At 36.1% G+C, this 26,060-nt stretch overlaps 2 protein-coding genes across 4 annotated transcripts in view; both read right to left on the bottom strand.

Moving 5' to 3' along the window:
- The window catches only part of LOC138692054 (zinc finger protein 98-like), a 46,051-nt gene extending 42,615 nt beyond the window's left edge, over positions 1-3,436 (bottom strand). For both annotated transcript variants that reach the window (XR_011330001.1, XM_069814912.1), the window contains exon 1: positions 3,251-3,436. Coding sequence is in view for 1 of the 2 variants with exons in the window: in XM_069814912.1 (XP_069671013.1) it covers positions 3,251-3,367 (117 nt within the window). In the remaining variant the exon portion in view is untranslated. The remainder of the gene's footprint in view (positions 1-3,250) is intronic.
- Positions 3,437-7,892: 4,456 nt separating this feature from the next.
- The window catches only part of LOC138692053 (zinc finger protein 83-like), a 29,736-nt gene continuing 11,568 nt past the window's right edge, over positions 7,893-26,060 (bottom strand). Inside the window, exons 4-7 of one of the 2 annotated variants that reach the window (XM_069814910.1) lie at positions 21,287-21,421; positions 17,251-17,388; positions 14,634-14,716; positions 7,893-13,100 (exon numbers count right to left, since the gene is read on the bottom strand). In XM_069814910.1, the coding sequence (XP_069671011.1) occupies positions 11,612-13,100; positions 14,634-14,716; positions 17,251-17,388; positions 21,287-21,421 (1,845 nt within the window). In that variant the 3' untranslated portion in view covers positions 7,893-11,611. Of the gene's footprint in view, positions 13,124-14,633; positions 14,717-17,250; positions 17,389-21,286; positions 21,422-26,060 lie in introns of both variants that reach the window. The other variant, XM_069814911.1, reaches the window with a different exon arrangement.

Genomic DNA, 26,060 nt, shown 5'->3' with positions numbered 1-26,060 from the left:
TCTTATTTACACAATAACAAGCATTAAGCAAACAGAAAGCCACCGGCGTGGCTCAGTCAGTTAAGGTGCTTGCCTGCCGGTCTGAAGTTGCTCTCGGGAGCGGGTTCGATTCCCGCTTGGGCTGATTACCTGGTTGGGTTTTTTCCGAGGTTTTCCCAACAGTAAGGTGAATGCCAGGTAATCTATGGCGAATCCTCGGCCTCATCTCGCCAAATATCATTTCGCTATCACCAAGCTCATCGCCGCTAAATAACCTCGTAGTTGATACAGCGTCGTTAAATAACCTACTAAAAAAAAAAAAAAAAAAAAAAGAACGGACAAGGAATAATGGTCTCATAAAATTTGGTCTCGTTCATTTTACTACGTCAATTACTATAACAATTTTTATATATAAGTTTGGAGCCATCTTGAAAGTGCCATCAACACACCATGTTTCAGATTTATTAAGATGTTATAAATTCCGTGTTGTCTCAAAAATCACTGCTTGTTCGCCTTGATGTACATGATCATGGATAAAGCACTTTTCACCAGCTGGGATACTTCAAGGGAACCACAACACAAAAATCAAATTACTTTTGTTTTGAACTCCAATACGATAGAAGACTACATGAATATAATTGTTTTTATTTTCTTACGTCGTGTTCAGAAGTTACGCAAGGATTTACCTGAAGGTGTGACGTCATGTTGCTCCCGCACGCTATTCTCTCTCCCAAACAGATATGATGTTATAGAACCTTGTATCATGCACGATGAAAGAGCAGTGGAACAGAGAAAAACTCTCTCTGGCACCGGGATTTGAACCCGGGTGTTCAGCTCTACGTGTTGTTGCTTTATCTACTAAGCCACACCGGATTCCCATCCCGGTGTCGGATCGAATCCTCTCAGTTTAAGTTCCATATCTTGGGTTCCCTCTGGTGGCCGCCTTCTGCACTACGTCATAGATATCTATGAACGTAGGACAAACGTCCACACACGTGCGCAGGTGCACTCGTTATGAGTGACTGATTGGCTGGGATCGGACGGAATAAGCGGAATAATTGTAAAGCACTGCTTTAGGAAGTTGTGGCGAATCAGGGAATGACTGGCGAAAGTTTGTTACTACTGTTCCCGAAGATTCCCATTTCACAAAGTTGTCGTAAAAAAACACTCGTTGTTCAAGGCTATATTTCATAATGAACATATATTTATAGGTTATTTTACGACGCTTTATCAACAGCTTACGTTATTTAGGGCCGAATTCATAGTCAACACTTATCGTAAGGAAACACTTAACACTTAAGCAGTTGCTTATAATAATTTCCAATTCATAAATCCCACTGAAGTGAACAGTTATTCAAATAAGGTAGCTTGTCAGCTTACTCAAGTGTTTCCTCATATGCATTGTAATCAGCTGATTCGGTATACAATAGATGATGATTATGATTTAATTTAATTTATTGAGTTCTGTAATTAAAATGAAAATAAGTTTCGGCAAGCTAAAGATATATCAGAGATATGGAAAACCCTTTAGAGATGTATAATGATCAACAATTGAAGAGGAGATACCGTTTTGACAAGAACACTGTTGTGAATATTCTGGTGTCTCTCATTTCAATTCACAATACAACCATGAGGCTTACCGATTTCGACACTGCTGAAAGTACTGGTTGCTTTGAGATTTTATGATACAGCAGCATTTCAGGTAGATTTAAGTGGCATTTTTTTTTTTCGAAAAGTGTTCACGTCCCAACAAAGTGTTATTTGCATTTTTGTTTGTATCCTACCCTAGGAATAAGCTGTTAAAATTTGCGTAATTATATCATTTCCACTTTGTTCAGAATAAAAATAACTGAAAAATAAATGAAAATCATTTACTTACAGGAATATTTCCGGAGCTTGCATTAAACTCAACTGCAATTTTGTTCCATGTCAGTTTCTTCTTTTGGAGAGAACAATTATCATTTTTTTTTTTTTTTTTACTTTTGACGATATCTCCATATTTCATAACTAGTTATCTTACCTTACTTCTTTCTTTTCTGTAAAATGCTCTCTGGACATCTTGTATAATTTTTAGCTCTATACTATATTTTACTTGTGTATTTGTGTATGACAGTAATGAAGACTTAACAATTTGAAGGCGCTGGAAAACAATTGAATGTAGGAAAGCGCTCACGTCTAGCCATGTTGCCATATTTCTTTCGATGTCAAGGGAATGCTCAGGGCATATGAATGAGTAGCGTCTCTCCAATACGATCTGAAATAAGTGCTAAGGAAATGATCATTACTTAAGTGTTTCCTCATCTTATAAGTGACGACTATGAATTCGACCCTTAGCGTCTGAATGAGATGAAGGTGATAACGCCGGTGAAATCAGTCCGGAAAAAACCTCAACCAGGTAACTTGCCCCAACCGGGAATCGAACCCGATCCACCTGGTTTCACGGCCAGACGCGCTAACCGTTACTCCACAGGTGTGGATTCATAATGGACACACAAGTGCACTCTAAATGAACGGTATACAGATGCACCCCTCATTGTGAACGTGATTTCGTAACTAAACACGAAACGTACACGAGCAAGATGTCTGATCACTGCGATGGAGTAGCTGTTACTACGCGTAAGACTTTTCACAGAGAATCAAACTGTAGAAAAAAGTGCAAATCATCATTGGTAACTAAATAGTAGAGTCATTCCTTGAAGTATGAGGCACCCAATTATTAATCTCTAATTAAGAAAGTAGCCTTCGGACATTTTTACTTGTACGATATGAACACGGACAGAGATCTTAAAATGTACGGTCGTATGGCAACCGTACTGAAAGTTAGCCTAAATCTTTATAAATCAATTGCGATATTTGTACCTACACCTAAAACAATATTAATCATTTGAAATCGTAAATGGGCGTCCGGATTGAGAACTTTGGACAAAAACACAGAGAAAACAAAAGGAAGAAGAGTAAATAAGTTTAATATATTATTAACAAATACACTGCGAGAATGTATAGCTTAGCAACTATGAGCTAGTGTAACAAGAAATTTCGTTTTCAAATTTGAAACAGGAAACCATAACAATTCAACTATAGAGTTGTTTGCAACGACGTAACTTGTAATAGTAAATCTTAAATAGACTTATTCCATCTCTATCATTGAGTGAAAGATACAAGTACTGTAAGTTACTGTTGTAAATAAGTAATATCTATTACACTCAAAATAGGCTATAAGATAAATAGGTACTAGAAGAACAAGTAGTGTAATCCTTGTTGCTCCACTCACCTCAGGTTCACGTTTCAATATAGCGGACGATATTGCCACGGGATCTTCCTCAAAATTCATCTCAGATGTGAGAGCATGACCTTGGCCCACACATTCCTCGGAGTAATAAGCCATCATTGCGTAGACAATGACATCCTAAAAATATTTCATGTACTGGCTAGTCATTACCTTACACGGCCGGTCAGGGCTAATTAAATCCTTAACAAAGTGTCTTCCAGATGGCCGTGATCAGACAGACACGATCGAGATTCAAAACGGTTGTAGTTTCATGTTTCATTCTAAATTGCTATGTATGCAGACGATACAGCTATTTATGCAACCCATCGCAACAATCACAGATATTAACTGTCATAAATTTATATATATATACGACCTAGTCCTTTACACCCGACAAAATATAGACAATTACTCATTAATAGCCAATATACATGATCATGAAATTAGAAATAGTGAACAAATTAATATTCCATACTGTAGATTACATAAAACTAGTACAAATTTTTCTGTCATGGGGATGAAATTATATAATAAGCTTCCCAGTCAATATTATAAGTTACCAACCAATAGTTTCAAAGCTAGATTTTATAATTGGCTTTTAATTAATCCTTTCTACTCTGTAGATGAGTTTCTTAACATAAATTCATACGAAATTGTTTTTTAATAAATAAAGTTATTTAGATTAGTTACAATTATTGTTCTGTTGCTGAGTTTTTCAACACAAATTTGTATGAAATTGCATTTTAATAAATAAGTTCAATTGCAATTTAATTAGTTTTCTTCAATTTAAAAGTTCCAAATTATTTCATGTTTTCATTGTATTACTTAAATTTTACTGTTTCTATTACTAGTGTTTTTTAAAATGTATTTACTCGTATATGTTTTTTCAATGTATTCTGACGAAGCCTAAAACTGTATGTCTAATGGCCAAATAAATTGAATTGAATTGAATTAACATGCCTCCATGCATAAATCTTTCAACCAACGTGATACCGTAGAAACTAAAGGATGAAGTTGTAAAATACCTTGGAGTGCACTTAGATTGCCGTCTATCATGGAAACATCACATCAACAACAAACTTAAATTGGCCTACTCAAGACTCGCTAAATTATATCCGCTCCTCAACAAGAAATCATCTCTGAAGCTACAAAACTGCATGCTACTTTACACATCTCTATTACGACCTCTACTGCTTTATGCCTGTCCTGTCAGGAGAGGAGCTGCAATAAATGGAATTAAACACATCTAGTCATTTCAAAATAAAGTCTTACGAATTTCACTCAATTCTCTTTGGTTTGTCCATAACAGCCAACTACACAGAGAAACTGACATTGACACAATCAAACAGTTTATTCATTCACAAGCTAAGAATTTATATAACCTAGAAAATGTTCCAGGCGCCATCCACTACTCTCTCGGAAGGAAGTCCACATTTCCCACCAGAATCAAGAGCCGACTTCCAATGGACCTCATATTATAATCAAAATTTATCATCACACCAACCTATGTAAACAATTATTCATTAACAATTATTTTGTTTATTGAGGAGCCCAATCTAGGCTGCCCTCAATTCAGTGTAATGTATTGTATTTATATTTTTTAGAAATGATCTGTATAACGCTAAATGCGCTGATCGATCAATAAATTGTTAAAAAAAAAATAGGTAATTTCCTAGAAGACGGGCAAAATCCAACATGGCTGACGAAAACTACCAAAAACGTTCTGCCAACTATGAAGTCAAATGTCACCAAACATCGCAAAATCAAAGATGAAAAATCAAATATATATTCATATTTTTAAAGAAGAACAAGCCCTCCAAAAAAAATTAAAATATATTTAATTTTTCGCCTTTGATTTTTTTTGGCGTTTGGTGGCATTCGAACTTCATAGTTGGTAGTACTTTTCTAGCAATTTTCGTCCGCACTTTACCCTCAAAAATCACTAAAACACAAAACAAAACATTATAATTTATCATCTTATCAAATAAAATTCAATTCTCATCGACGTCTTCATCGACAACCACTTCACTTCCATTACAAATGACACAGGCTTTAAGGCAATCTAAACTTAAACCATGCAAAGCAACAAAGAACTAAACCAACACTTTGTCGTACAGTCAACTGTGCATAAATAAACCACGTCTTTACACTAAATGAAATTCTCTTCGAACACTTATTACACCTTAACATCTACAGATAATTCAGTAAATAATTCCTTTAAACCACAGAAAAACAGTTTTCTTCTCAACATTGAACACAATCCTTCTTCACCAGCGAAAGAACTAAACCAAAATCGACACAAAATTTGATAGATAAATTTCAGAACACGGTTTCCTTCCTTTCCCTCTTACTTCAAAATTCCAACCTTGTGCACACAAAATAAATTATTGGCACTGAAAAGTGGCTTTTCGTAAGCATGGTGATGCGCATTCGACAAATGCAGACAAATCTACAATGTAACACCACTCACGTCAAACAACCAAGAACAGGACAACGTCATTATCCACGAAAAATTAATGAAAATTCTGGAATAAACGATAACTATAACCAATCAAATCGAAAGAATATCACAAAAATCATAAAATGAGAAACTTTCAACTTTAGTCATCAGACACAACATAACACCACTCACGTCAAACAACCAAGAACAACTGATAACGTCATCATCCATTCAAAATTAACGAAAATTCTAGAACAAATGACAACTATAACCAATAAAATTAAAAGAAAATCACGGCGACACCTAGTACAAAAACCTAGAACTAACATGTAAAAGTCACTAAAAGATCACTAACATTTAACTCTGAAATAAAGAAGTTGGTAATACTTACTATATTCAACCAAGTGCCCGTCTTCTATGAAATTACCAAAAAAATAATTCATCCTTCATTGTTATTATTTTTTTGCGAATGTTGCTAATTAATTGATTCCAAGTAGACTATACACCTTCCAATTTAAATGAATATTGCACCCTTTTAGCATTGTCAATGTGAAATACCTTGAAAATGCGTACTCGTCCCAAATACATACCTTACTTATAAACCAAATTCGTCGAGGGTTTGATGAAGGATAAAGCCAAGGCTTCTATACAATCAACTCCAATCTTGTGCCATGCCAGTTTCATCTCTTGGAGAGAACAATTATCAGATATTTTACTTTCGACGACATCTCTATATTTCATAACTATTTCTCTTAGCTCACGTCTTTCTTCTTCTTGTATAAAACGATTTCTAGACATTTTCTATAATCTTTACCTCTATTATATTTACACCTGTATTTGTGTACAATACTTATGTTGATTTAACAATTTCAAGGCGCTGGAAAACAACTGAATGTACGAAAGCGCTCACGTCTACCCATGTTGCCATATTTCTTTCGATGTCAAGGGAATATTCAATGCATATGAAAGAGTAGCGTCTCTGCAATACGATCTAAAATAAGTGCTAAGGAAATGCTCATTAATTGTTTCCTCATTTTATAAGTGTCGATATCACCCGAATAATGGCGTATACCCTTATAGGCCCGTTTTTCGACGACCAAGGAATTAGATAGTTGAACACGTATAGTACACTGTAGCAAATTTTCGTAAGTCTAGCTTCAATACATAACACAGGACACAATGTTACGTTTTTACGTTGAACAAGTGAACGCGCCCACTACAACGGCAGTCAGATGCTGTTGCAAACCATACTATATTAGGCTGGTATTCAATCTTTAGGTCTACTTTAGGTTGTCAGTTGCAGCAGTGAATCATGACCGAAAATATGGGAATAAAGAAGCTTGTGAACAAAACTAAATGGCAAACCGAAGAAAGGAAAATAAATAGAAACAGTGGCAAATTATACATAACTTGTAATTAAAAGCCAGGAAATGAAAAAGAAGTCATTTACACCAGTAAAAAGATGATGTATGAAAATGTGTACACATGAAATTTCAAAGGACGATCAACTCTCTGTTTTCAAATGCTTTTGGGACAAGGGTTCGAAATTAGAACAATTTCATTTTATTACTTCTTGCCTTGAAATAGTGAATCTAAAAACTAAGAAATATCATTCAAGAATAAGGATAATTTGTGGAAATATAGTGTTGTCTATAATGAGGATAAAAAAAATTAATGTGTCGAAACTTTCTATTGAGGCTCTTGCAAGTTTCAGTGAAAAGATTAACAACAATTCAGAATAAACTGGTTTCAGTGACATCCTGAATGATAAAAGGGGTACACATTTAAATCGCCTTATATAAACTTTATACAAATGTATAAAGAACTGCAATACAGTACATCAGGGGTATTTTTAGCTTGAATCTCATATTCGGCATCATTTGTTCCCTTCAACATTTGGAAGACGACAATGGAAGTGTCGCAGCTGAAACTTTTGAGTCCAACACAAATGAATCCAGTGCCTTTGGATCCTCCAAGGCAAAGAACTTAGAGAACTGTTACAGTTTTTAGATGAAGATGTCCAAATTTGACTGAATTCAATTCTGAATAAAGCCGGGAAGATGACTCTAGCAACACTAGACAATGAACAAAGAAGAAAAAGACATAAGAAGAAGAAACCATAAATTGAAAATGTAGACCTAATGTTATTTTGTAGGCCTACTTGTGTAATTATTCAATATTTTTTATTAATATGTTATAGTAAATGTATATTTCATTTTGTTGAATTTAGTTTATTTTACTTTTTATGATAAAATTATTAATAAAGTACGAGATGTTCACATACATAATTTTCATGCAAAGTTAGACACCTAGAACATCAGAATAATTAAAAACAGTAATAAAACATATTGTCGCCGGAAAAAGGGCGTATACAGAGTTCCATATTATATTTATTTTCTAATAGTAGAACATACTATTTGCTTTTATGTTTCAATAATTTTGTTTTAAATATCCTCGAAACAACTTAGAAATAATGATAAACTTTTTAGACGAAACTATGATGAACCTGAAAATTACAAACACTGAAATTAGTTTATATCAGAACTGCATTTTGCTGTATACGCCCTTATTCGGGTGACATCCTCGTTCATACTCGTCACTTATAATTCATAGTTGTCAATCAATCACATGCGTGATTATTTAAGTGAGCTGATCTGTACTCTTAAGGGGACAATCAGCTATATTTTGGAACTCTTATCCTATTTAACCAATCTTTTTCAAATTCGGAAAAAAAGTTTAATAAACACATGGAAAATATAATGCAAAAACTCAGCTCATTGGATCCAATACTTTTCAAAATGAAAATATTTCAATTTTTAATCAATCGTTAATAGAAACATCACTTTTAATTATAATTTTTTATTTTTGGCTTTGTGCATTTGACTGTGCCTTCTCAATGCAGACGGGAAGAATTCTGTGTATTGATTTAGTTCTGTCACGAAAATTAGTGTAAAATTTAATTATTTATTTCTATGAAATTAAATTTTAAAAGTTTTAATGATTAAAAAATCATAAATAGCTTCAAAAAGATAATATTGTAAAACTGATACACAAAATGACACATTTTCTCCAATTTTTAAGTAGAGTATCCCCTTAAGTGAACACTCATGTTCAAAATAGATAGTGATTTTGAATACTTTGTGGAGTCTGTTGAACGAAATGAGGTGTACTAGAGACACGGACAATCCTCGAGAAATGTAAAGTGAACTGGAATTTAAGAAAAGATATCGTTTTTGCAAGATCACAACTGTTGATATTTTAGTGGCTTTAATAGACAAATATGTTCCAAACACCAGAGGGTTACCACCCCCATCGCTGTTGAAAATGTTGACAGCACTAAGATTTCATGCGTCAACATCATTTCAGGTAGGTCGATAATTACCCGAGGTCTATTTCTCACAACAAATTTATTAACATAGAATACAATAGGTTACATTTGGTATGTGCAGATCTGTACTACGTAAGTCAGCATTATGCAGAATAATTTCAGAAGTTTCCGAAGAAATAGTGTGTCATATTAAAATTTCCAGCATTTGTAGAGGCATTTAATGCATTAAACATAAGACTTATTTAAGAAAGCTGGTTTCTCGGGAGTTGTAGATGAGATTGATGGCACACATGTGCCTATTAAAAGTCCTGGAGGAAATAATGCGGAAATTTTTAGGAATAGGCAAGGTTATTTTTCTATAAATATCCAGATTGTTAGTGGAGCCAGAAAGGAAATCTTGGATATTGATTCTGTGCATGACAGAAGGTTTTTTTTAAATAGCGGTACTAGGCTTAGGCTAAGTGAGAGACAAATTCCTGGACATGTTGGCGACAGTGGATATCCAAAACGCAATTATACTACTTGTCACCGAAACACTTAATAAAAAACACTACAAAAACACTTAATACAAACATCGCATTTCAAAGGTCTCTCGTCTACGTGCAAGAGTTCACGGCTTTTTAAGCCACACGATTGCGAGAAACATATTACATAGTCAGATTTGAAACGGTTCTAACCTCTATATGTGCGTTCATGGCTTTTTAATTTACTAATTAAAAAAAACACTTACTTTAAAATTAGCATTTGAAATGTTACTTTCTTACGTCCACAGTGCATGGCTTTCTACGCTACTCGATTGCGAGAAAAATATTCCACAAACAACACCATCGATAGATTATATGAAGGCGTTCATGCCTTTTAGGCTACACAAAACACAACACACATCGCATTTGAAAGTTTACTTCTCTGTACGCCGTCCATCATGGATTTTTCTAATTAGTCGATTGCAACACATATCGATTGAGAGAAACACATACCACAAAGACTTGTTTTCATATGTTTCTCACTTGTGCGCATTTTTAGATTATTCGATTGCAAGAAGCCCTTACCACAAAGATCAGGTTTTAAAGACTTCAAGGCTGTGTAACAGTAATGGCAGAAAACAGACCGACCCTTCTAGCTGATTTCAGAATCACAGATTCAAATTTTCCTAGTCACAAAACACATCCACCTTGTATGGTTAATTATAACACTGAATTTTTTTGCATTTGTTCGATTCTTACCGTCTACTGTTTCGTTCAGTATCGCGAACTTATAGACGAATATACTTTGAGAGTTTTATTTTCATATGGCATCAATATTACGTTTCTACCTCTATTCGGCAAAGATAAGCAGCGACTAGGGATTATAAAGAATGGACATTTCGCATCGGCACCTTTCATGTAGCTGGACTGATTTCAATAACCTTCAAGCCAGCTAAAGCGTCAGATTCTGCTTTCTCCCAAGAGTTGGCGCTGACATCACACCAGCTAGCAGTCGACAAAGCGGAAATATAACACACATAATTAATACATTTAAGTGCATTATGTACTCAAATAAAATAAATTGGATCCATAAAATAATATATCCGTCATTAACTATAATGTCCAGACTCTAGAGTTCCTTTATAATGAGAGCTGAGACGTTAACCTCAACAATTGAAATATGTAATGATTTGATAGCGCTGAAAATGGAAAAACAAAATTCTTATGAGAAGTAAAACCATATCCCTATATTATATATAAATATTAAACGAATTTGATACATAATTTTATAATGTATTACATTATTTTATAATATAATTTATTATATCTGAAATATAAAAAATTATTATTACAACTAGTTTGTCACTGAGAAATAACGAAAAGCTGTTAACTTGAATTTATTTGAAGCAAAGCGTTACTGGATTATGCAATAAGGTAGGTGATGTTTGGATTCTGTGTCTCAACTCTATTCTCAATTATTATCTTTGCGTATGCTCGATTACACTAACCTTTAGCACCTGAAAAGTGGAACTAAACGCTGGCATACAGAGAAAAAAAACACAGCAAAATTCGCTCAGTGTCCATTCTTTGCAATCCCTATTCGCTGAGATAATTGCGTATTTTTAGATTAAATAGGAGTACATACCTCTGGCTTCATTATCCACATTAAAATTACCACAGTTTGCCACAATACACAGCACAGGATTCTTTTGTATCAGCTGCATGGGTCGGCTCTGTTATTTTTTGCCACTACTGTACAAGAGTTCGATTTTAAGACAATTTGAATTCGGTAAACACCACAAAAAATCATATCTGAATGGTTTCCCCCTCTCCCAACCCCGGTGTTCTAGCGGTTATGTATTCTTAGACTATTGGAATTCGACAAACACTTACCCCAACCTTCACATTAGGACGGTTACTAGCTTGTGTGCAGCCCTATATAGATTTTAAGTCACTTTTGGCGGAGAAACAATTATCGCACTTGAAAAGGATGTGGTCTGTAAGCAGTAGTTCATAGGCTTTTAGCTAATCGAATGAAATAGAAAACCGACATGTCATTAAATGGATTTCTCACGGGTATGCAAGCCTTTATGTATTTTCGGCTATTATACTAGAAATAATACCTCTCACAATCAACACATTTGGAATGCTTGACGGTTGTGCAAGTCTTCATGCCTTTTTAGACAACTTCTTCGCGAGAAAAACACACCACAAACATCACATCTGAAAGCCTTCTCGCCTGTGTGTACGCGTTCATGGGCATTTAGGTTAGAATAATTCGAAAAACACTTACCACAAACATCACATTTGAAAGGTTTCTCGCCTGTGTGGACGGGTATATGGAGTCTTAGGCTAGTCTTGGTGGAAAAACACTGGCCACAATAATCGCAATTAAAAGGTTTTTCACCTATGTGCTGACTACGTACGTGACTTTTTAGGTTATTATGCTTTGCGAAACACACGCCACAAAGATCGCATGTGAATGGTTTCTCGCCCGTGTGTACGCGTTGATGAGTTTTTAGGTTAGAAGAATTCGAGAACAACTTACCACAAACATCACACTTGAAACGTTTTTCGTTTGTGTGGACGGGTTCATGCCTTTTAAGACTAATAGGTTGGCCGAAACACACACCACAAACATTACATTTGAAAGGTTTCTCGCCAGTGTGTACGCGACCATGGACTTTTAGGTTACAACGTTTCGAAAAACCCCTACCACAAACATCGCATTTGAAAGGTTTTTCGCATGTGTGGACAATGATATGGATTTTTAGGCTACATTTAGTGGAGAAACACATGCCACAATAATCGCATTTATAAGGTGTTTCACCTGTGTGCCAACGACGTACGTGAATTTTTAGGTTACTGCGCTGAGAGAAAAACGAACCACAAAATTCGCATTTGAATGGTTTCTCACCTGTATGCAAGTTTTTGTGTGTTTTGAGATTATTCAATTGCGAAAAGTACTTGTCACACACATCGCATTTGAAACGTTTCTTGCCTGTGTGCACATGTTCATGGCTTTTTAGGTTACCAGATGTCGAAAAACACTTACCACAAACATCACATTTGAAACTCTTCTCGCCAGTGTGCACCCGTTCATGGCTTTTTAGGTTATCACGTTTCCAAAAACCCTTACCACAAACATCACATTTGAAACTCTTCTCGCCAGTGTGCAACCGTTCATGGAGTTTTAGGTTACCAGGTTTCGAAAAACACTTACCACAAACATCACATTTAACACCCTTCTCGCCAGTGTGAACAAGTTCATGCCATTTTAGGTTACCAGGTCTCGAAAAACACTTGCCGCAAACATCACATCTGAAACGCTTCTCGCATTTGTTCACAATTTGATGGCTTTTTAAGGATTCAGAATTGGAAAAACAGTTACCGCAAGCATCGCATTTGTAAGTTCTCAAGCTTTCGTCCTTGCTTAAATGCCTGATTAATTTTTCTGAATTCGAGAAGCGTATTTCAGAAACTTCGAATTCCAATTGCTTTTCATCTTCATGTGTTCCCGTGAAAACTGAATTCTGGGAAATCGCACACACAGTTCCCTTCTCTTCATGTGCAATACCGTCGAATTCTGATGACTCAGTCTTTTCAGTGACATCTGCAATTCTGGCGAAAATATTACCATCAGTCTATGAAATAGTTGCAACAAATATACATTGAATTATTGAGTATACAAATTGAAACAAAAGCATTTCATGAGGAGGAAAATTACCATTAAAATTTAACCTTGTAATTCATGACTAAAGGCTCATTCACAATGAAAATTAAATATAACGTAAGCATTAACTTAACATTACATTAATATCAAGAAGTCATCTACGAAGGGAACATAAACATAACAGCAAACATCTTTGGTAACCATGGAAACATAACAACGACGCCACTTCCTCACATTCTGTCTGTTTGCAAACTTACATGTTAGAGGCCCATTAACAATGAAAATTAAACATAACCGTAAAATAAACACAGAAGTTTGCGCCCAGGCTACCAAATGGGATCATTCACAATGATTCACATAAGCACTGAAATAAACATTATCGTAAGACGTTAAGAGGAAAGTTTACAAACTCCAAACTTTCATGCTTATGCTTATGTGATTTACAAACAGAACACAATTGTGGAGCGCTGATGTATACGACAGAATATGAGGAAATGGCGTCGTTGTTATGTTTCCATGGTTACCAAGTATCTTTGCTGTTATGTTTATGTTCCCATCGTGAATGATGGTATGACTTCTTGATTTTACCGTAACATTTACATTCTTAAGTTAACGCTTACGTTATGTTTAATTTTAGTTTTAATATTCCTAATTATGTCAAGTGAAGAATACAATGCGTGGAGTTCTGTGTTGTGTAACTTTCTCCATTCTCCTCTAACATCATTCTCAAACACCCTTAACCTATGTTCCTCTCTCAAAGTGAGTCCAAGTTTCACAACCATAAAGAACAACCGATAAGATAGCCGTATTATAAATTCTAATTTTCATATGACAGCAGACTGGATGATAAAAGCTTCTCAACCGAATAATAACACGCATTTCCCATGTTGATTCTATGTTTAATTTCCTCCCGAGTGTCATTTATATTTGTTACTGTTGCTCCCAGGAATTTGAATTTTTCCTCTCTTCAAAAGATAAATTTCCAATTTTTATATTTCCATTTCGTAGAATATTCTCGTCACGAGACATAATCATATACTTTGTCTTTTCGGGATTTACTTCTAAACCCATCTCTTTACTTGCTTCCAGTAAAATTCCCGAATTTTTCCTATTCGTTTCTGGATTTTCTCCTAACATTTTCACGTCATCTGCATAGACAAGCAGTTGATGTAACCCGTTCAATTCCAAACCCGCTCTGTTATCCTGGACTTTCCCAATGGCATACTCTAGAGCAAAGTTAAAAAGTAAAGGTGATAGAGCATCTCCTTGCTTTAGCCCACAGTGAATTGGAAACGCATCTGACAGAATTAGTCATATTTACTTATTTTTATTTCGGAGCAAGACAATAAATAAATTTTTTTGTTCAGTGTTATTGCAGGATGACTTAGAGAATACTTCCGAAGATGTTTCTAGACAGTCAAGTAAACGGAAACTTCAAAAACAATTAACTCTCTACATGAAGACTCGCAAACAACACTCACCTTTCGGTGAAATCCTCGTTGTCCTCTGCAGTTACTTCCACACTTGGCTCCTCTTTCAATGTGTGCAAGACACTCCACTCCTCCTAGAAATAGAGAACAAAGCAAACAGAAAGGAAGCACAATTTACATTAACGATTTTAGGTGCAACAGAATTACATTTAAATCGTATTTGGCCTAGCAGAATTTCAGATAACAGAAGACAATCCTTGGGGAAGATTTTTCGTGGAGAATTTCTTTGCCTTATAGAAGAGCGTCTTTCAATTTTGTTGAAAATTTGCCACAATAAAGTTGTAATTTAAAATCCTGCAGTACATTCATATAATCTAAAGCTGTAGTTACCAAACAGGAGGGGAATTCTGACGGTTTTAGAAGGGACCGAGTACTATAAAATACAAATAAATGAGATAAATATATAGGCATTAATATAAAAAATGAAATATTTTCAATTTTATATTACTTATTCTTAGTCAACATACCGAGGAATGATAGCATAATGGAAAGCCTCATGGTACAAAAGACGTTGAGAAGAAAAACAAAATACATTATTTTTCACAACCTTCAACTAACTCAATTTTTGTATTTTTTATTTGAAGTTTATGATAGAAATACTAAATTTTATGACTGAAAATTATTCCAATGAAATATTAGTGGGACAATTATGTGTCTTTTATTTGTTTTTTAGGAAATTCGAAAACATTACATGTGTTGCTAAGGTATTTACTGCACAGAACATTTTCTTTCATAAAGTAAAGTGAAATACGATATGGCTACCCTAGATGCGCGTCAGTCATTCCCTTTCCTGTTACTCGCACATCTACGCTGTGTTTAATGAAGGCTGAGTTGAGCTGCATTCTGTATTCTTCCGCACACCAGCGGATTTTTCAAGTGTGCCATGGCAAACTAATAGAAAATAGGTGTCATAGAATAAATATTCAACAACTATGTAATACCAGAAATTACGTATGAACGACTAATTCAATTTCTAGTCACGAATGTGGTGCATTTTATAAGTGATTTATTTTACGACACATTATCAACTGGAATGATTATAATATAGTGATCGAGTGAAATGAACGTGATAATGCCAGTGAAATGAGTCCATTGTCGAGCGCCGAAAGTCACTCAGCATTTGCTTTTACTGGGTTAAGGGTGAAGCACAGAAAAATTTTCAACCAGTTATCTTGTTCCAACCAGCAATTGGACACCGGATCGCTGGTTTCACGGCCATGCTGATTGTAACTCCATATACGAGTATATGATCGAAATTGCTACAACCTCACTTTTTCTGACAATGTCTACTACTATGTCATTGTGTGGCCATAAGTGTTTACATTACCAAGTATATAATGGCCTGGTTCAATATCGATTTGATAGTACTTCTGTGCTCATAATAACAGGAGTTAAGATAAATATTGTACTGACAATTAAATGTTGCGCATATGTGGATAATATTATTAATACTGACTAATTTACTCCAGTTCGACTCCATAATTTCTCCAACGCAATATCACGAACTATACTACTATACTAAAGCTCCAATACACGAAAATTTCTTGCTTTGCCAACAATGATCATTATATAGTTGAGAAAAATTAGGTTATAAAACTCGTTCAACCATTTCGTGAACCTGATAACTTTCCCGAGAAATTTGACTAAGTTGGAATCTACTCATAAGAAGCACAAGAAAATTCAAATACATTGTTTATTTCTAGTAATTTTAAAATTGGTAAATTGATGTTCCTAATTTTATGTTTCTATAACTGTATTAAAATTAAATGCGATTCACTGACAGAAGAAGTGTAAAAAAATGAACAACCGTTCCATACATGCTGTATCTGCATGTAAATATCACAACATTTTGCAAAATTTATAACCTCTTCTGGAATTCACACTAAATCAGCTATAAAATTTACCGTAAAGTTACAAAATATCTTTTGTCTATGGATAAGATAATGATTACAATAAACAAACTGCAGATACGTAAATATTTAAAAACTATGGGTACAGTCTAGTATATAGTCACGAAGCTCAATACGTAGAAAATATGCATCCATAGATAGTTGCTAACCACTAGGCTCGCTACTAACCCGCCTCATTACAAATAATGCGAAATAGTATCGGCACTGTCTATTGTTCCTAGTATTTTCATCACCTCAAGCTTCGTGACTGTATATACTGTACTAGACTGTGCTATGGATGAGAAAAAAATAAAGTCAGTTGGTAATGAATGCACATACGTCCCTAGCAAAATCTATTATTTGGAAACGGTAAATATTATTGAGAATTTTAGACAAAGACACTGAGAATACAAAAAGAAGTCGTGTACTTAAAAACAACACGTTTTCAAATGCAGTAAGGGAACTGTAGCTTGCCAACAATTAAGCGTAAGTGTAAAAAGTAATTTCGTTTCCATATTTAAATCATAAACAGAGATAACACTCCCACATTAGCACTCTGAAACATGGTAGAACTGGTAGTAGTAAATAGTGATAAGTGTTTTTTTCTCTGTAACACAGAGTAAAAGGCACTGCGAGTACTGTTGTACAGAGGTAGCGTCCATGACAATCAAAACACAAGATAAACACCGGAAGAAGAACACACAGTGCATTCCACTTACCTTTGGTTCACATTTCACCACAGGGAATGATATTGGCATCGGATCTTCCTCAATTTCTATCTCAGATGTGATATCTTGGCTCTGGTCCTCATATTCCTCTTTTATGCCAGTCACATGCTGATCCAAGAAATTCCGTTCCTGCAGTACAAACAGACGTCTTAAATGAGCAATTTATAGGGATATCTTATGCGAAGTTTTACCGCTAGATGCCAGGAGCATTCCTTGCGGCGCAACATGTTGTAGGGCTATGTCATATGCTACAGTTGATTACGTTTTCCCGCTTATTGGTTTTCTGTGCGTGTCAAAATTATATTTACAGTTTTTTTTGTATAACATAGTATAATTTAATATAATTCAATATTTTCTTACCTCATAATTCAATTTAATTTACATAATAACGTAAACCTGTATAATATTGAGCGAGTCCCCTTAAGAGATGCAGAATATAGATACGAGTAAATTGAATGTTCATGAACCTACACGAGAACTTTGAGAACGAGGTGCACGAATAAAAAAAAAAATAAGAACTATGTCGAAGGTGAATTTTGCCCTCTTTAATCATTAGTATTTAAGAACCGTATGCTAAAAACAGGATATGCAGCCACCAATGAGGTTTTCTTTTTATAGGGAAGGGACTATCGAAATTGAATTCCTTGTATTTTTTTCTGTAGTTGCAGAGAGATCAAATGAAATTTTTAATAGGATGATATAATATGATCGCAATAGTATCACGATTAGTCGTGCGTTTTGTAGATTAAGGACATGCAGTTTTGAATACTATGTAGGATGATTTTGAAAATTTGAAGTTAAAACATGGATTTAATAATTAGGGTACAGTACATTAAAAACATTATTCACGAAATGGATTTCACTGCGGATCGTCCTGGATAATAAACATCTCAGTTTATCGAGAGTTTACTGCAGGTGTAAACTTCGGAGACTCCTAAAACTACTGCATATAATGTAAGCTAACATAGCTCACTGTCGAGGTTGCATATTTTTTTATTAATTTTTCTTTTTCCTCTTACAAAATGAAACTGTAGTCAACAATTCCTTACTTGAAGTAGCGGTAGTTACTTTTAATACTTTCGAGGCGCAATTTAATTACTTATATTTTTTAAAGCTTAAAGCATATTTTCAGAGAATCTCGTGACATGATTGAAGACAAAAAGCTTTCCTTGGTTTTTACTTACAGGAACATAACAATTTGCCATTTTTAGTTGTTTTTAAGAGTATTTAATATACTAATACACAATGTATATCCTCAATAAGTAATTGATTAACTAGCGGACTTAATCGTGTGAATTATGTAAGTCTGTGCGGCTTACAGCTGTTTCGGTGTTTCTTCACACCATCCTCAGAGGCTGTAACAGCTGTAAGCCGCACAGATTTACATAATTAACTCGAGTAAGTCCGCTAGTTAATCAATTACTTATATTCAAGTGTTAAAAGTAGTGTACGCAAGATTCAAAATGGATATATCCTCAATGTTTATATACCGAAAAACAAATGCACACGCAAAGCGCATCCCTCAAAGTACACGTGCGCTATCTGTTGGTGCAAGTTCAGGATATCCCTATTACAGGGTGTTATAAGACGATTTCCAAATTTACAAGTTGTCCTCTATGTATCCGCATGCCACAGCCTGATCACAACCCAAGCCATGTACTTTACTGTACTCAATGGCTAGATATTCCTTGTGAATGAAGGGAAACTGTGGAAAAACCACCACTGCCTGCTTTTGTTTAATTGAACTGCTGCACAAAAAGAGACTTTCCCAAATATCCCTACCCTACTTTTCTATGTTTCACCTATTCTGAGTTGACGCACTGCCAGCATTTTGTTTCATACCGGCAAGAACTCAAACATGATATCAGCGAATATGGATTATAAAGAATGGACACTGAGCGAATTTTCCTGTGTTTTGTTTCTCTGTGCGCCAGTGGTTAGTTCCACTTTCAAGCACTAGAGGTAGTGTAATCGAGCATACGCTAAGATAATAATTGAGAATAGAGTTGAGGCACAGGATCCAAACATCGCCTACCTTATTGCATAATCCAGTAACGCTTTGCTTCAAATAAATTCAAGTTAACAGCTTTTCCTTATTTCTCAGTGACAAACTAGTTGTAATAATAATATTTTATATTTCAGATATAATACATTATATTATAAAATAATATATTACATTATAAAATTAAGTATCGAATTCGTTTAATATTTGTATATAATATAATATAGGTATATGGTTTTACTTCTCGTTAGAGTTTTGTTTTTCCATTTTCAGCGCTATCAAATCATTACATATTTTAATTGTTGTTGGGGTCAACGTCTCAACTCTCATTATAAAGGAACTCTAGAGTATAGACATTGCAGTTAATGACGGATTTATTATTTTATGGATCCAATTTATTTTATTTGAGTATATAATGTACCTAGATGTATTAATTGTATGTGTTATATTTCCGCTGTGTCGACTGCTAGCTGGTATGATGTCAGCGCCAACTCTAGGGAGAAAGCAAATCTGACACTTTAGCTGGCTTGAAGGTCATTGAAATCAGTCCGGCTACATCAAAGGTACCGACGCGAAGTGTGCATTCTTTATAATCCCTATTCGCTGATGATACCATGGAGCCATCACACATTTCGACAACAAGCCTTTGGCAATGTCCTTTTGAGAAATATGAGTGGGGAACATTGTGGAACCTGGAAGTTATTCATTGTCAAATTCGTGTATTTGCACTACTCCATGTAGAAGATTATGCAACTAAATATGTCAGTGAGCTCTTGAAATTTTGTAAGCAATTCCTATTAGACAGTCACACATTCCCGAAAGGTTATAAACTGTGCACACTTATTTAAACCAAAATACAGGGACATCATTTTATTTTTACTTCAACTTTTATTGTACCTGAGTTTTGGAATGTACTTCACTCCCACCCCTTCTACTAACGAAGTTCCAACTGTCCTCCATACAGAACCAAGGTCGCAGTACTGAGTTAGTGATTATAGTACGTTTCAGAAATATGTTCGCGTTTTCCAGTGACGAAAACTTCCAAAATTGAATCATACATTCGCACAGGTACTGTCGTCAGTTTGCCTACGTCGCATCCCGGTTTCCCCCACCAGCTTCTGCTCGCTCCACTGTAAAGACTAGTGGCTGGGCTTTCTTAGCTTTTTCCGAAAACATTAATTTCTGTTAGGAATTAATTTGACTTCTACGTAATATTATGCAACTGTTTAAAATAACTTAAATAAAAGGGCCTTGTTAAGTAATTAACTATAACGTGATCCCCCCCATTCTACGATCCTGCGACATAACCACTTGGACGGACAGTAGATAGCATGTTTGAGTAATTTTATCTGTGCGGGTCGGGCAGAAGTGAAGACTGAATTTACAGTACGTAAGGTACTCTTTTATAGAGTAGGTACAGAATTATTTCAACATGAGTTACTAAGTATGAAGGACGAAACTGGTAATTGGAATTAGATGCAATAGTCTATAGTGCGATAATAGGCACAAAAGAACTGAAGCCTGTATCGAAATGAACGGCCACCATTTTCAAAAATGTGTTTAAATATCCATATTATGAATATTTCTCATTTTAACTTCATTCTCTATATTGTACGTTAATGTGCTGTAGACAGTATAATATGCACAGTATAATCAATACGTTCGCATGGATAACTCAGTACGTGAGTAAAAACACTTATTGTTAATACTGCATTATGTTTTCATTAAACAAAACCTAATGAAAATTATCACACTCAAAATCGCGATATTTCCTACATTCCGTAAATGAATGGACCAATTTTCTTCCCTCCTGTACCTAGTAAAGTAATTTGTTTGTATTTTACGCCAGTATCATCGAACTCCAGTCGTGGAAGGAGGTAGCAAACGGTGTTTCCGGGTCTCAATCATTAATCCAAAGGTATAGCCAGGTTAATACTAAAAATGTTAGTAAGAATAAAATGATGTCCCTGTACAAGCTAAACACTGGAAGAAGAAAACACAGTGCATTCCTTGTGCTCCACTCACCTCTGGTTCATGTTTGACTACAGTCAACGAAACTGTCTCCAGATCTTCATATTTCACGTCGGATACGAGATCATGGCTCTGGTCAACACATTCCTCCTTTACATTAGGCATGTTTTCATCCAAAACATTCTGGTCCTGCAGTAAAACGAGACACCTTAATTGGGCACTTTGGAATTATTTTACATTAGAATATCTCTTTATTCTCCATAACTATCACGTAAACAATCACTACACACAATATTACGATACCCCATTTTAAATAACGGCACATTCGCAATTACTTTCAATACATCACCAACACCGAAATTCCGACTGAAGGAAAGAATATAATGTATATGATTTAATTGTAAATGAGTTCTTTAGTTTATGTAACGTATTTCAGTACAGTACTCAGAATTCACTTCATACACACATATGAATCACATTCGAAAGTTTTCCATGGAAAAGAACAATTTAAAAATGCAATAGAATTTTTAAAAACTAATAAGAGGGTTGTTAATAGCTCGTTTCACAGGTTGGCTACATTAGATCCATTATTGTATACTGCACACCATTTCAACATCGATTAAATATAACAAGTGTATAAATATATTTTCATTTGTTTATTTATTGATTATAAATTGCAATGCAAATTTTCTCGCTTCGACGATGGTCAATTCTACGTTCGTTCTTTCCTCAGCATTGTATACCAACGAGTTCAGAAAAAAAAAAATCATGGAGAAACTAGCGCATAGGTACTTTTGGTTATTTTGGAAAATGAATCGTTGAATTTGTAACGACATTTTGTAGACCTCGAGTTGAAAATAGGAGGATTTTATAGTGTTAGCCTATATTTCGCAAGAAGAAAAGTTGTTGCATAATGTAGTAAATTACGTTTTCAATTAGAGGTGCGTTGTAATGGAGATGAATATATTGCGGTTTCTAGTCAAAAGCAAACGTAAAGATAAGAAAGACAGGAAGCGCTGTAATTTGAGGAACACATAAGTTGTACTAGCGGAATAAGCACTCAAAGACAGTCACAGAGAAAAAATAATTATGAGAAAATACACATATTTTGCAATGTATCTTCGTTTGTACATTCCGCGTTACAATAACTTCAGTCAGCAGTACTGAGTGAAGAGGTGTGAAACAGCTGAAGATTTATAAGCGCTCGTTTTAGGCAAAATGACAAATAAATATTTAATAATATATCCCTATTACCTCATCTTTCACGTTATATGAACAAAGTTAAGTACCGTACTGCTAGCTAACTCAACTTATATATAAAAGTCAATGTGGCTATGTATGTGTGTGTATGTATGTATGTATGTATGTATGTATGTATGTATGTATGTATGTATGTATGTATGTATATATGTACTCAATACAAATCTACATGCTTTGACCGATATTTACCAAAGTTTGCACATTTAACATTCATAAACTGGAGAAGAACATAGGCTATATTAAAATTGTGCAAATGGACGTTATATTAATAAAAAAATAAAAGATGAAAATAACTATACGATCAATCATTCATGTGTAATACTAAATTGCAATCTTCTATAGTCAATTGTTTTTTATTATTGTCTGTTGTATTCAACATCAACTTTCACGAGGCCATGGAAATTTAACACGAAATCAAATAACATTATTGATAGAGCATAATGGCTAATATCTAGACAATTCATGCAATACATATCTTTATCTTGCAGTGTAGGCTTTCACGGCCGGAGTCTATAGATGTAGATTCATTTTCCGGGCTGAGAGGCCGTGGTCTATTAGTTGGTTTTATACCAGACGTTTCGTCTGCAACTGCGGCAGACATCTTCAGTGGAGTGGTATCCGAGGTCGCAAGACTCTTCTCGGCGTACCTGAGGCAACTGATCCTGTGTCTGGTTGTGCGGGCGTATTTATAGTGCGGCTCGCGGGCCGAGGCCTGTTGTCGCTGCGGTCCGCGCCGCTTTGTTCGCTGCTCCCGTTCTGGGTTCCGTCCTTTTGTTGTAGTGGCTTCTTATCTGTTCTGTTTAGGACCGGGTACCAACACTTGTTTAGCTTTACGCCTTCTTCCTTGCGATTAAAGTTGTTGTTATGTTTATGTATTTCGATCGCTTCTCTATGTAGACGGGGGAAGAAGTGCGTCGTCGTGCTCAAGATGTCCGTGTCCTTGAATTTTATGTTGTGATCGCCCTCTTGATAGGCATGTGCTGCCACTGCCGATTTGTCGATCTGTCCTAGGCGGCAATTCCTATTATGTTCTGTCAGTCTCGTCCTGACGCTTCGCTGTGTAGTACCGATGTAGACCTTCCCGCACGAACACGGAATCCTGTAAACTCCGGCGGACAGCAGCTTGTCTCGTTTGTCCTTGGATGACCTCAGCATGTTCCGGATTTGCTTGGTCGGCAGGAAGGTCGTTTCCACATCATGACGCTTCAGCACCCTGCTGATACGGTCCGTCACATTCCTTAAGTAGGGTAGGAAGACCGTGCCCTTCTTAGTCGCTCGTTCCTGTGACCGCATCGACGGTGTTACCCTGGGGCGCATGGCTCTCTTTATCTCCGGCCTTGAGTAGCCATTGGCCATGAGTGCTGTCGATACATGGCTCAGCTCCCGTTGTATGTGTCGTGGCTCGGCTACCCGCCTGGCCCTGTTGATCAGGGTTTTCATCATGGCCCGTTTCTGGCCGGGATGATGATTCGAGGTCTTATGCAGATATCTGTCTGTGTGGGTCGGCTTCCTGTAGACGTCATGACCTAGGGTGCCATACCCTAGGTCATGACGTCTACAGGAAGCCGACCCACACAGACAGATATCTGCATAAGACCTCGAATCATCATCCCGGCCAGAAACGGGCCATGATGAAAACCCTGATCAACAGGGCCAGGCGGGTAGCCGAGCCACGACACATACAACGGGAGCTGAGCCATGTATCGACAGCACTCATGGCCAATGGCTACTCAAGGCCGGAGATAAAGAGAGCCATGCGCCCCAGGGTAACACCGTCGATGCGGTCACAGGAACGAGCGACTAAGAAGGGCACGGTCTTCCTACCCTACTTAAGGAATGTGACGGACCGTATCAGCAGGGTGCTGAAGCGTCATGATGTGGAAACGACCTTCCTGCCGACCAAGCAAATCCGGAACATGCTGAGGTCATCCAAGGACAAACGAGACAAGCTGCTGTCCGCCGGAGTTTACAGGATTCCGTGTTCGTGCGGGAAGGTCTACATCGGTACTACACAGCGAAGCGTCAGGACGAGACTGACAGAACATAATAGGAATTGCCGCCTAGGACAGATCGACAAATCGGCAGTGGCAGCACATGCCTATCAAGAGGGCGATCACAACATAAAATTCAAGGACACGGACATCTTGAGCACGACGACGCACTTCTTCCCCCGTCTACATAGAGAAGCGATCGAAATACATAAACATAACAACAACTTTAATCGCAAGGAAGAAGGCGTAAAGCTAAACAAGTGTTGGTACCCGGTCCTAAACAGAACAGATAAGAAGCCACTACAACAAAAGGACGGAACCCAGAACGGGAGCAGCGAACAAAGCGGCGCGGACCGCAGCGACAACAGGCCTCGGCCCGCGAGCCGCACTATAAATACGCCCGCACAACCAGACACAGGATCAGTTGCCTCAGGTACGCCGAGAAGAGTCTTGCGACCTCGGATACCACTCCACTGAAGATGTCTGCCGCAGTTGCAGACGAAACGTCTGGTATAAAACCAACTAATAGACCACGGCCTCTCAGCCCGGAAAATGAATCTACATCTACATATCTTTATGCTCGACCATGCCGAAATGTAGTAATTATACACCTGGTAGTAGCCCTTTAATGCACCTCAGTAAAGTACACCTATTCATTATAATTCAGTTGTTCAGCCAATGAGAAATCACCTTTGTACCATTATAAAACCGCAAGTATCGATTATTCTCGGACATGCAATTGAAAGACAATTAGCGAAAAGTCACGGAGGCTGGAAATCCAATACTGTCGCTGAAGGTTATGTTCTGTTACTATAATAATTAGCGTTAATTGAAAATAATATTCAAATACATTCAATATATCATCTCGTTTTTCAATTCTAAATCAATTTTCGGGTTATATCAAGGTCAATGACATTAGTGGCTCGGAAAAAAGCAATTCTTTCGCGTCTGTGCACATCTCACACTTCAGGTCAGTTCCGCTCCTCACTTACATAACCATAACATGAATACTTATGAATAATTTCAAGTTAGAAATAAGGTCGAGCATAAAAACTCGTATGAAACTTGCCTATAATGGTAATTAAGACGCTCGTATGAAAATTATGAAACTCGCTTCCGCTCGTTTAATAAACAAACATACTAGCGTCTTAATTACTACCATTATAGGCTCGTTCCATGATGTACTATTACGCAGTCCAGGGCTATATTATGAATTTTTCGATGCAGTTGTAGACAGTAGAGAAGCTGTGTTTTATTCAACTGAATTCTTGAATTCTTTGAGATTACAAGGATTGCTACCACATAATTATTTTAATACTTAATATTGAATTTGTGCGTCAATATTTCTGTTTGTATCATTAACCAAATAGGCAGTGTACATGTGGTTACCAACATATTTTGAAGAAAATACGAAAGGCTAAGCAATCGACAAAATTACACATATAAAAATAGACAAATTATTCGGTTCAGTTACTAAAAAACAACTTTATTCTACAATTCTGGAGCTAGGCTTAAATTACAGTATTTTGAGATAGATTTTCTCTCGCATAATAGTTGAAGTCGATTACAGTTTTCAG

This window comes from Periplaneta americana, chromosome 16, assembly GCF_040183065.1.
Source record: "Periplaneta americana isolate PAMFEO1 chromosome 16, P.americana_PAMFEO1_priV1, whole genome shotgun sequence".
Classification (NCBI taxonomy): Eukaryota; Metazoa; Arthropoda; class Insecta; order Blattodea; family Blattidae; genus Periplaneta; species Periplaneta americana.
Note: the sequence above shows the minus strand (reverse complement) of the source record. Positions and strands in the feature narration are given on the sequence as shown.